The 13029-nt window shown below is 46.4% G+C and overlaps 1 protein-coding gene and 1 pseudogene across 11 annotated transcripts in view; both read right to left on the bottom strand.

The window, feature by feature from the left end:
* Positions 1-1401: 1401 nt before the first annotated feature.
* Positions 1402-13029, bottom strand: part of LOC146186354 (uncharacterized) — a 196636-nt gene continuing 185008 nt past the window's right edge. For all 11 annotated transcript variants that reach the window (XM_084607123.1, XM_084607122.1, XM_084607130.1 and 8 more), the window contains one exon: positions 1402-3047. In XM_084607123.1, coding sequence (XP_084463249.1) covers positions 2955-3047 — 93 coding nt within the window. In that variant the 3' untranslated portion in view covers positions 1402-2954. The remainder of the gene's footprint in view (positions 3048-13029) is intronic.
* LOC146186355 (uncharacterized) lies at positions 10015-12780 on the bottom strand (annotated as a pseudogene).

Below are 13029 nucleotides of genomic sequence, written 5' to 3'. Positions count from 1 at the left end.
CTATGTCCAACCAAAACCACCGCTAAACAAGCTCCCCAGATGCTTAGAAATAAGGTACGGTATGTAGGGTTCAATTGTCCTGAAACGGGCTAGACAATTGTGGCACAGTGAAATGCTCGATAAGAACTTCAACCACCTTGGGTTCGTAGTGCATTTTGCTTTGGAATTACAATTAGGACAATAGTAAACATGATTTAAAGGGTGAAATTCACCCAGGCTCAGTAAATAATTTATAACTGAATTTACCCTGACACAGTGTCATAAGTCAGTACACGGGATCACGCGAAATCCACAGCAACTTCAAAAGAATAGTTATTTGTTCAACCACTGTCATTTCGACTTCTGGAGCAGCTTAGATTTTTTTAAGAGTTCATGTGAAAATTATAAAGAAGGATATACTTAACATATAGTAACTTTTGTATGTGTCACGTGACCTCATCACTCATAGGCCAATTTGAAGAAATCTGTGAAAGTGTCTCAGCAAGGTGTTTTCCAACCGCCCCCCCCCCCCCCAAAAAAAAACAAAGGCCTCGTTCCTAGATATTTCCTTGGGTCGTTTTAAAATTTAAAAGGCAAAAGTGGGCACTCAGGGCACATTCAATTCACACGAGTGTCGATTGCAGACGTCGCATGCTGGATATCCGTTGATTTGGTTGCTTTCAGAACACTCACAAAGCAGGGAGAGAGCACAGAAAATCGGCAAAACAAGACACACGGGAAGCGAACAGCAAGATAATCCTCCATCCCCTTCACTTTGTATGCATGGTGTTAAACCATTGTACTCTTTTGATACCTCGCCAAGCCGTCTTTGTCAACTGTCAACATTTTCGAGTTTACAAAGAAGGGGGAAATTGGCCCTTTTCATTTCCAAAAAGAAGGCGAGACTTCTAAGAACGCTGTCATGCGGTTGGAAAACAGGTCTTGCAGAAATGCATCCAAGGGAATCTGCAAAGTTTCACACTTGAGCCTCGTCTATTTGGCGCTTCGCCTATTATTGCGGCTGCCCATGATACAATGCTACTTAGTACCTCTGTTTTGAATCTGCGGAAGCGTTTTTGTATCGCCAAGTAACCGCCAGGGGCAACTCGATCACCACATGTGCACAGAAAGCTAGCAGAGCGTTTGCTCCGGCGGCGTCCAGTCGTTTCCCATTTCGCCACCACGCCAGGAATGCGGCGCTGTCATCGCGCAGCAAAACTTAAGCTTGGGTTCTCTATATCTAGAAACATTCTGAAAAACTGCAAACAGTCTTCAGATTCCCATTAGAAACCTGCTAACATAACGTGGAATTGTTCCCAGCCCACTCGGATTAAGAAGATAACCTTTTCCAGTTCTGAAAGCAAAGCACATTAAAAGGAACATGACTGGCGAGAGGACTACTACTGCTAAGACATGAGAAGGTCCTATATGTATTTTTAATGCATACAATAACTTATGCCACAAAAGGCTGTCACTTCCTCATAACACATAAAAATCACATGCTAAAGATGCTAAAATATCAATGCGCCCAAAGTAATTCTTCACCGTGTGCATATCCGGCACTAAATCGGAATACAACGCTGTTTTGATGATATGAAACTGATGGGGCTGTTAGGCAATTTGTAACATCTGTTTACAGCAGATAGGATTTACACCACTTGCAGTGCATATAGCTCAACTGGTGATTGCAATGTTGGTGATATGCGGACCGTGTGCCTTCACTTACAGCTTGGGATTTACCATGCGATTAGCGATATCGGCGTCGCGGATGTGTGAGCAGTGCCTAGTTCTCAGGGGTGTCGGTTGCGGCTTGCAGTTCAAACATTCACATTGTTGGTAGCAGTGTGGGAGGGTGTTTGGAACACCTGAAATTCTGCATTCTGTATGCGATGCACTGTGGTTGGGAAATCTTATGAATCCGAATCACTGATATTCTTGTGCATTGGTTCTGTTAAGGGAATACTAAATGCTTTAAAGGCACACAGACAATTTTATCGAGTCATCTTTATCAGTAAAAATTGATTCGAGTCTTTATGGAACATTTGTCCGACAGCAAAGGGTTGATTTATCTGCATTTTTATCTGTACAAGATCTGCACTTCATCTTTTTGCCTTTCGTAGCTTATGGAATCCCAGCTCTTGGCAAGAGTGGTCTTTTATTAGATGAAAGCTGTAGTCTAGCAATAAAAAGTCATGCAATCTGTCCTCAGTGTGCTTTCAAGTGGCAATTAAACGTGCCCAAGTGGCATGGTTTAACACTGAATTTACGCTTGGCATAGAGATCAGGCAAGCATCGATCAGTGAAGAAAGATGTCTGTCTCAAGACTCAGCTTAGCTATGACACACTCCAGCATAACAAAAAATAGCCTACAAATAAGGCCTCCAGTGCAATGATGAAGAAAAAGTAAGACGGCAAGCAGGGTTGTACATTCAAGCATAGCTCGTTTTATAAACATGTATTGCACTACAGATTTCTTGACTGCTCTTCTATACACAATGCATGTCAAGTAGGTTCGATCAAATTACAACAATACAGACAATAATGTCGCAGCACGTCACACTCTCAATGGGACTGTCATGATTCAATAAGAGATGGGTGCAGGTCACTATTTATAGAATTTACATGGGCACCATAAGAAAACAAAATGGGAGAGAAGACAGACAGAAAACAACATGGCCAGCAGTCCATTAGACATAATTAATTATCAATGGTCACATGCAACGCATTTAGCATCAACATAAGTGTAAATACACGGACAGCCTATGTGTTCAACCAGAGCAATAACAATAACAAAAAAGAGGACTGTACATAAAATGTGAACATATACAATGTTCAATGCCCATAGGAATGGCAACGAACAGCCATGCAGAGAAATGAAAATAATAAAAAAAAACAACAACAAAAACACACACACAGCTGTCTGCACCTCTAGTAAAAAGTTTTTTCAGTGTCTCTCCACAAACTAAGCCGCACAATTAGTTCATCCACTTTCGACAGTTTGCAGCACCGCAGAGGCATGGTATCTTGTGTTGGTCATCTTCTACATCGAACTTGTAATCATAGGTCAACTGGAAAAGTAAGGATAACTCATCAACATTCCATACATTGACATGTCACTTCATTCACTTGCCTCCATCGCACAAAAATAGAGGTACAGTCAAACTTCAGCACATCGAACACAAATACAGTTAAACATCGTCAATTCAAACTAGCATACCTGCCAACCTGAAGATTTCAAAATTCTTAAAACCTCCGCGACCGGGGGGGGGGGGGGGGGGGGGGGGGGGGTTGTTTTTTTTTTACTTTCCAAGAATTTATCTTTAGCGACACCCTTGCTCACTCACCCACAAGCAAAATCCGTGTCCCGTAGAGTAATGAGCGAAACCTCCATTGTGTCACGGTTTGTTTTTGCAACGCTTTTGCAGTTGCTCACTTCGCCTGCTTCAAAAACTTCTCTGTGTAGGCTTGCTCAAAGCAAGTGCCACTCTGGTGTCCTTTCACCATCAGTAGACTTTCTAAAGTTTTCTCTGAAACAGATGAGCCAAACGTCGTTCGAGTTCTGTTGACAGCTGAATATTCTCTCGTTCAGCGTTACTGTGGGGAATGGAGAGTATGCCCAGCATAACCATTGAGATTCTGCGGAATCTGGGCGATCCGTCGACATCTCGAATGCTTCCCAATGGCGACCAGTGCATGTCGCACCTTGGCTCATTCAGTACGTCTGCTGGAATCTGGTAAGCTTTTATGTTAGCAAAGTCCACTTCGAGTGCATCAATTGTTTCTTCTCTTGTTTCCCCACTCTGCTGGGGCAGAATAGCAGGAAACACCATAATGAAATGAAGTACACTGCTGAATGAAGCAGTTTCTAGAGCCTGCACTTGGGCAACTTCAGCCATCTTCAGGCTGACGTCTTCCAACGGGAACTTGTGGCGAACATAATAACATGCTGCAGTGAAGTAGAGACGTACAGCCGAGAAGAACTGCTCCTTCTCATTTGAGGTCAGCGTCTCAACTACAGAGGAGGTTGTCATGCCAATGTTGTGTTCAACTAAAAACGCCGTGAAATGGCATTCTGTACGAATCACACCGAGGTCGCTGTCACAGCGAACAAAACTTGTCAGGCTCGGCTGGCTGTGCGCGGCTCGCACGTATCCTTGGTACTTTTTCGAAGCCATGTGGATCTTTGTCGGACTTGCCACCATGTGAAATGTTAACATCACAGGCACACGTGGTGCAAAATCCGAATTTCTCTCCTTTCTTAGACGGCACGCAGCACGGAAATTCTGCCGCGTACGACTTCAAAAATACTTGGAAGTACTCTCGCGGCTTTGAGCCCGCCATTGCACTGCGAAACCGCTACTACTCAAACTTCAGAGTCACACTGAGTCGGACGCGGCTGCAGATCACGCAAAAACAGAGGCCAACACCAAAGTTGTCCAAACACGTGAACAAAGGAACAGCAGCCTGGCGGAGGCGGTATCGAGTTATGGATATTGATTCGTGTTCCCCCGAGTAGAAGATAGAAGTCACTACAACGTTTGCAGCTGCTGATGATGATATCACAAATATGTGTTGCCCTCTCGTGGCCGTCAAAGGTACCATAACAGTGTTAACATGGCCTACGAGATTACCCTTCCGCGCGTGTGACGTTATCTCGGAGGCCATGATGTTAATTGATGTCCGCACTTTTTTTTCCCGAAAGTAAAACACTTTCCGTAAACTTTCCCGCAAGATACGTAAAATCGTAAGGCCGGTCAAAATTCGTACATTTTACGGAAAATACGGCAGAGTTGGCAGGTATGAACTAGGCTTATTTGAAATCCCGCGCAATTCGAAGGTTTTCAGTGGTCCCAACACAAAATTTTTCCAGACAAATTGAACAGTCAGCCGCCTTCAACTCGATCGATTCATGGGATTTGACTGCGGCCACTGTGATCTGTGTTGTGGGGTACAGGCCTCTAAGGCTAGAATCAGTTTCTAGGGACACTGCTCGGCGCCACTAGGTCCCAATGTTGCTTCCGCTGTTCCTTTGTCTCTGATTTGCGTTCTGGTCGTTGCAGTCATCTTCGCCGCATTTCACCCCGTTCTGTGCCGTAATAGAATGTGCTATGTGCTCTGCTCTTTGTTTCCGACCAGGTGTGCTCAGTTTCTGAGTAGGAAATGCCCAAATATAAAGCCTCGACTCTGTGCTAAAGGGTGTGCCCGACTGAGGAGATTGAAGAACCAACGATGTCAGAAACGCAGCTGACAAAAAAGCACAACATGCCTCTATCAACTCTTTCGACTATCCTGAGGAACAAAGCGAAGATTCTTGCAGCTTATGAAAATACACATTCATCGAGTGGACAAGAATTTGTTCTCCAACCTATCCGGACGTTGAAGACGGTCTATTGAAGTGGCTGCAGCACGTAAATGCAGCGCATCTGCCTATTAATGGCACGCTACTACACTAGAAGTCCAATGAGCTTTGCCTGCGGATAGGTCATAAGGAATTTAATTGCAGCAACAGCTGGTTGTGCCGATTTAACCCTTTCGCTGTCACGAACATACCGGTACATTCTCTATCATGCGTTCGAAATTCCACGCCTGAGCGCGAAGCTGGCACAGTTAGACAGGCTGCGCCAACTGTCAAATCTTTCTACATGTTCATATTTTCACCCCGCATTGTGTTGATACGTATATACTGAAGAGTATGGAGCGACTGCGCCCACGCTCGCCACCTTCTCTGCTGGAGGGCACGGTCGCTAAGCGATCATGCGGCGCGTGAGTGCAGTTATGGGTTTAAGGGCTATTCTGCCATTCTGCGCATGTTTGCTGGTTTTTATTTTTATTCTGTTAGCGTGTCTGCTAAGTTCAGGGGTTCGCGTCATTGCCTCTCCAATATAATATGTCTACACATGACTCGATCCCTGCTTTCACTCTCTCTCTCAGGCGAAAGGAAGAGGCATCCGTGAAAGATCCCCAGGTGGACAAAATTACTCCGCAGCCCTCCACTACAGCTCCTCTTTCTCTCTATCCACTTTCACTCCCACCTTCCTCCCTTCCCTTACTGTGTGGTTCAGGTGTCCACAGAAACAAGTGTGACAGATACTGTGCCTTTGCTTGCGGATAACAGCAGCAAAGGAAGTTGTTTTAGCCTCTTTCCATCCCCCTGTCATTTTGATTTCACAATGTGCCGTTTCTCTCCGTTGTGCGGACAACCGAAAGTGCGCCCTCCGTGCGTGCGGTTACTTCTGGATGGCTGACCGCGTGGGACCTTCGTCTGCGGACTAGAGTGATGGTTCTTTTGATTATAAATACGAGCCAGGCTCGGATTTGGACTCTCAAGAAGTATCGAGCAATTATCTTCTTATATTATCCTCATTTATAATCAGGCTGGTAATGATGAGGATGTCAATTAACAACACCTGCAGAACACTGAAATATGCATATTCCATTGACTACCATATAATGCGGAGTATAGGTCGAGGCGGAATATACGTCAACCCCCTTACCTTGAAGCAAAAAACTCAACATAAAAAACATAAGCACAAAACTTGACGTTTTATTCATGTGCCACCAGACTCCTCGCCTGCTCATTCTTCAGAGCAGTCCGAACTCTCGTCCGAAGATGACTGTTTCTCGCTGGCTGCATCCCACAACATGTCATCCTCGGTGCCGTCCAGCGGTACTGTCATGATTCAGGTATGTGGCCACAGTGGCGAGAGGCGGCCTGCGCAGCTGACCGGTTGGCGTTTTTGGGTTGTCACCAGCCATCCACTGATTGTAAAGTTCACGGACGCGGTCTTTAAACGGCTTGTTCAGGACGACGTCCAGTGGGCATTGATGTCATGCCCCCCTGGAATGACAGCGAGGTCCGTTTTCCCATCGCAGAGCGCCTGCTTTACGCCTGCGGTCAAGTGCCCGTGAAAAGCCTCCAGTACCAGCATGCTGGAACACCGCAGGAGTGCGTCGGGTCGCTGTTTCCACACAGTAATCCAACATTAAGGCCTCGTCCATATAGCCCTTTTCGTTCACGCGAACGACAGCGTCCCGTGGGAAAGACTCTTTCGGAAGCGTCTTCCTCTTAAAGATGATATATGGAGGCAGCTTTCTGCCGTCCGCAGTGCATGCGAGCATCCCTGTGAAGCGCGAATGCTCGCTGCCCATTGAAAGAAGCTTGATTTCCTTAGCGCCGCGTTCGCACACTTTGGTGGACGACGGCATGTCAAACCACACTGGGGTTTCATCAGCGCTGCTGATCTGTCCCAGCATGCAGCCATGCTGCTGCCGGAGACTGATAATATAGGGCTGGAATTTCACCAGCTTGTCCTTGTATGCCTTTGGCAGCTTCTGGCAGATTGACGTGTGCCGACGAAGCGTGAATCTCTTGTGTCACATGAAGCGACGAACCCAGTAAATGGAGCCCTTGAACTGCTCCCTGTACAGCCCGGATTCACAGGCGAGCTCGACAGCTTTGATGCGGATGAGTTCCGCTGTTACTGGCAAGGATCTCGCACGGTGTTCGCGGAAATCTGCCACCTTGTTTTCCAGTTCAGGATGCACCGCGCGGCGCCTGCGGAAGGACGTCTTTCGTGCGTTGCAGGCCAACAGCTTGACTTTCTGCGCTCGCCAATATCGGACGCATTTCTCCGAGACGCCAAACTGTCCCTGGGCAGACATGTTTCCGTGCAGTTCACTATATTCTATAACTTTTTTTTTTTAAACGCTGCGGTGAACTGACATCGGGTACCAGTACTTATTTTGCTTGCTGTCGCGAAACACAAAAAGGGAAGATGGCGTCGGTCCAACTGCGGTAAAAAAGGTAAAATAACTGCGGCGTCAACGCATCGAGTCGGTCAGCATGGAGGCGATAACGATGCGGATGCCAAAAGGTTCGCGCTCTCAGATTTTGCCAGACTATACAGGTTATGCTAAGGGCCGGTATATAAGTCGAGGGGTGGCCTTTTAGAAATATTAAAAAAAAAAAAAATCTCAACCTATATTCTGCACTAAACGGTACTTTATTTGTATAGCAACCATAATCAAAAATAAATTACTATGCTTCTTCCCTGAAACCAAGCAGACACTGGGGGTGCATTACGGCCAAAAACGCCTGACAGCGAAAGGGTTAAAGACCGCCAATGACCTCACATTCGTAACAGAGTGTGGTGGGTGCGGAAGCGTTGACAGAAACGTCGACCAGTGGAAGACACATACACTGGCTCCGCTGCTTCAAGAGCGCGCAGAGGATGATGTCTATAATTTAGAAAAAGCGGCATTGTTTTACAAAATGCTTCCCACAAAGACGTTTGCTCCAAAAGAAGCGGTTGTCATTAGAAGAAACCAACCGAAGGAAAGGATAGCCATATTGTTTGGAGCGAATATGTAAGGCAATCATAAGCTCCCACTGCTAATCATTGGGAAAGCAGCGAAGCCTCGATGGTTCAAATGACTCCCTTCCAAGGATGACGTGCTGTACACAAGCAACCGAAAGGACTGGATGACAGCAGCGCTTTTCAAGGAGTGTATGCGCCACCTTGTTCGTAAGTTTGTTGTATCGGAGTGGAAAGCTTTTTCACTGTGTTCCACTTGAAAGAGATTAAGCTTATCTTTCTGCCACCGAATGTGACCGCAATACCTCAGCCCATGAATCAAGAAATAATCCCGCATGCAAGAAAGATTTATCGCTACCATCTGTTAAAAAGAATCCTCCTCTGCTATGGCAACAGCAAAGAATATTCTGTGGATGTTTAGGTGCCATTTGCCTAATTACGCGCGCATGGAAGCAGGTGAAGGGTGATTTGATTCAGCGCTGTTTAAGCCCGCTGGGTTTTCTAAGTGGGAAGATGCTGGTTTGCCCAATGAAAAGAGTGACAGTTGCAATGGATTGTCTCATGCTCCTAGTATGCTAGACGATGAAGTGGAAGCATTCCGTGCGCGCATGAATGAAATCGGTGAAGACGACGGTTACAGTATCATAGACTCCCTGAATGCTGAATATAATGTGCTAATGTCGTATGCGGACTTGGAAGGTGAGATCTCTGACAGAGGACGTTCTGACGATGGTGACTGTGATGCTGAACTCGCCCGCAGCGGCTTTGGCTTAGGTTGTAGAGTCACTAAACGTTGTGCGCAGTTTTGTTGTATACAACAGCGGTAGCAGCAATATGCTGCACACTGTTAGTCAACTGGATACGCTGCTGCGAACTACACCGCCAAGCAGTCATGTACCAATGACTACTGCAAATGAGTATTTACATAAAAGGGCCGTATTGATGCACCATCCATCGTATTGTGCAATTACAGTGAAAGCTCGTTAATTTGACCCCCATTAGTTCGGAAATTCGGATAATTCGACGTGCACGCGAGGTCCCTACAATTATGCATAGGAGTTTACGGGGACTTCAAAATAACGATGCTTTACTGCATATAAATCTGTTGGCTAACTGACCTCCTTTGCGTGATTAATGGCTGCTGCCATGTCAAGGGCTTCCTGAAGAATATATCACAGATATTTTTTTCAAGATTGCTTGAACTAAGAATTTTCACCATAGATTAGAAATAAGGGACTCCTTAATTATAGGTTACTTTTGCCTTTTTTTTATACACCAGTTAATTTCTTTACAGTAGCCGGCAATGTTCTTGAACTTCAATAATTCGGACCTGCGCAATATTTCGGACTTCACTCAGGAACCGCCGCACGCCTCATAAGAGTACATTTTCACGACCGATGCTTTAACTCTATTGTGTCCAAAAGTTTCATTTTTCCGGACCAAATTTAGCACCAGCAATACTTTGGAGATTGTTTTTTGGCAGAAGGCTTGATTTAAGGCGTGACTTAGATGCAAGCGGTCATCGATGCCATTCAGCCGGCAATCTCTTGGCCGGACTAGCCTAGCTCTTTGTTCATCACTGCCATTGGAAAGGGTAGTAATAAGGGAACGCTCGTCGCATCATGGTAACCTATAAAGAGAGAGCAATCGAACTGAAAATGGAACATGAGCACCATCCGTCACTGTCGCAAGTGGGGAAAAAGGAGGGGGGGGGGGGGGGGGGGGGGGCGGAGGGGATGCATTCACAGAGGCTCTCAATCTGTTCGCTTTTTTTTTCCCCCCCCGAGTTCTATGTCATGTTAACCATGGAAACTGACATGTTATTGCTTCGTGCGGCGCGTGCATTAGTTGGCAGCATGAGCATGAACTGCAGCTGCATTGCAGTATGTCGTGAAGTGGCATGGTCATGAAGAAAGCCTGACTGGCTGAGATATTCTATCAACTGGACAGTTATATGGCTACAGCTTAAGGGGGGACACCCCTCTAAAAACCATTTTTTTATTTCTTGATAGATATTTATGAAACTTTCCTAGCTTATGTATTTAAATGTGCTGATTTCAAATATGCTTTTACTTTTTCTGTGAAACAAGTGGTTTTCAAAATATTACATAATTACTGTTTAAAAAATGCAGGTAATTTAATTAAGTAGTAACAGAAACCGCAGCAAAGTTTTGCACATAGAAATTATCTAGAATTCCAACGGAATGCATTAAGACATAAATGAACGTTTTAGGCCCATTTGAGCAGAAGTTACAGCATGTTAAACTTCACCAGAAAAAAATTCAATATGGAGGCTCGAACAAATTGTATTGTTTTAAAATTGTACTAAGTTGTGATTGGTCTTGTTTTAGTCTTAATGCACACACCAAAAGTTTATCTTTCTAACAAAAAAAAAAGAACTATGAAGCTAGCCAATCTAGAACCCGAGATATTTTCCCTGCACTACTGCAAATGTGTCAAAACTGTGGTTTTGAGAAAACGAGAAAAAACATTTCAAATCATTTTTATGCACACTGAGTAACTTCACACTCATAGATATGCACCAGGGGCATAATCTGGGTGCATTGCACCTCTGTGCCGCCTTTTGGCTATCTTGGCGATGCCGAGTGATGACTCCCGCTTCTTGGTGGAATGGAGCTGCGACGCAAGTCTTTCTCTTTAGCCCTTTTTGAGGCAGTGCTGCAGGTGTTCATGTCCAGCTCATCCAAGATTGCGGTTGTGGTGAACTTGTTGCCAGTGTTGAATCTGAGCACTGCTTCAGCAACAGCTGCTTGCACTGCAAACAGTGAAGAATGCTTTTCCTTGGACACAAGGCTCCAGATTACCGAGTGCAAGCTTTCATTGGAGTTTTGTGTTTTGCACCGTTGGCACCTCTGAAGCAGGTTCTTCTCGGCCAGGCGTTGATAGATAGGCAGCAGAGCTTCTCCAACATCCTTGGGCAAGTTGTACTGGTGCTTAGGCTGAACTTCACCTTTTGCCTTGGCAGCATTGTGGCGGCACCAAGAACTCTCACCGGTCGGACAGAGGTTGTGGTTTGGGCAGCTATCAGTAGAAGTTATGTGATAGTATGTTGCCATCACTGCCTGTTGCATGGCATCTACATCCCCCTCATGCGACTTCAAGGCACGGCCATAGTATGTGCTGAGGCGGGTGATGAGTTCCGCAGTCAATCTGCCTTTTCCACCAAGGCCTCATTTTCCATCTACCTTGTGTTTCTGGACTAAATTGCGGAGCGCTGTCCCCATTCTTTTTTGAATGTGATTAACACAGTCCTCCTTCTCCACCTCAACAAAGCCATAAACTCTTGCTTCCTGAATAGCATTAAATGTACGGCTGTCGCCGTCACACAGAATGGTGGTGTAGCGCATGTTATGCTGTTGGAGTGACCTTTCAAAGAGAATCAGGCCAGCTTCAACTTCCATTTGTCCAGCTTTAGATTCGCTGTTTTTCTGGCACTGATGGTTGTTTTTCCACTGCGCATAGCCCTCACAGTCAGGTTTCGGGCCATTTTTGCATCCCAAGCAAAAGTTCGACAGAACAATGTAGTTGAGCACGTATCCCGTGAACAGCTCCACGACGGCCCCGACGCCTATATGGGAAGAGTGGCCTCGGGTCATCCATGTGCCATCGTAGCACAGGGCAATATTGCCTTTGTGCCCAAAGCACAAGTCCTCATATAGTGCCTCCACTTTCCGCGCGAACTGGCTCATGGCAGCTTCAGCTGCCCGTGTTGCTGCAGGCTTTAGTGTCTGCTTCAGATGGCGTTGAATGTCTTGTGCATTCCACGGTGCGAGAGTCCCATACCCGCAAATATGTCATTTAATGCAGTCTGACCGTTTCCAGTAGAAAGCATCGCGCGACAGGCCAGCATGTTGATTTCGAAGGGGTTGCACCTCTTGGAGCCTTCCACCCGTCTCGAACTCCAGCTTTCCGCGATCTCATCGCAGGTATCACACACGACTGTCAACTTCGTCGCGAGGCCGTAATTGCGATCACCACGGAGCAAATGCACTGGGCCGCTACATGTTTTGCACTGAACGGCGCTCAACAGCGAATTCAATACATGTAGGTCAACAATCACGTACGCCGCCGCAGGTTCTGTTGCCGACGCCGCAGAGAGAGACGCGGCGAAAGGCTCAGTCCTCCGCGTTGTCGCTGGCGTCGATTTGAGACGATGAAGTGTCGCACGTTCACGGGCAGTAGCTTCGTTGACATCACTATCCGTGACAGCTCCAACGCCGATGCGTATGCGGTTGATGTCGACACGACGTGCGCGTTCGTCGTTCGGGAGCAGAGCCGACAAAGGCCCCAGCAATGCGTCGTCGTTCACGGCGCGGGCGTCGGACGGCAGCAACGCGGCACCAGAACTTTGACCTTCGCTTTGCGAAGGCTGCGCAGGTCCAGACTCCTTGCGCCGTTTGTTTTTCCTCCGTTTCCGGGCGCCGAACCGATGCACAGAGTGGTATTTCGTCCATCCTCCTGGCATTGCGAACGTCGCGCTGATGGCGTGGATGGCAGACTCTTTCAAAATGGCGCAGCACTTCAGGGGAGACAAGCCTTGTCTAAAACTTAGCCAATCACAAAACGCCATTTTGGTCACGTGCCCTTTTCAGCCAATGACAACGCGACGCGCACGTTTTCTTTGTGGTGGTTTTGTGTGCGAACGGAAGGAGCACAGTGTTGCCGACCGATTTTTAAAAAAAGCTGGAGGCGCGGGCTTTCCAACGAGACCAAA

This window comes from Amblyomma maculatum, chromosome 6, assembly GCF_055883805.1.
Source record: "Amblyomma maculatum isolate TAMU_Amacu chromosome 6, ASM5588380v1, whole genome shotgun sequence".
NCBI lineage: Eukaryota > Metazoa > Arthropoda > Arachnida > Ixodida > Ixodidae > Amblyomma > Amblyomma maculatum.
The sequence above is the reverse complement of the archived record's forward strand: the minus strand, read 5'-3'. Positions and strand labels throughout refer to the sequence as shown.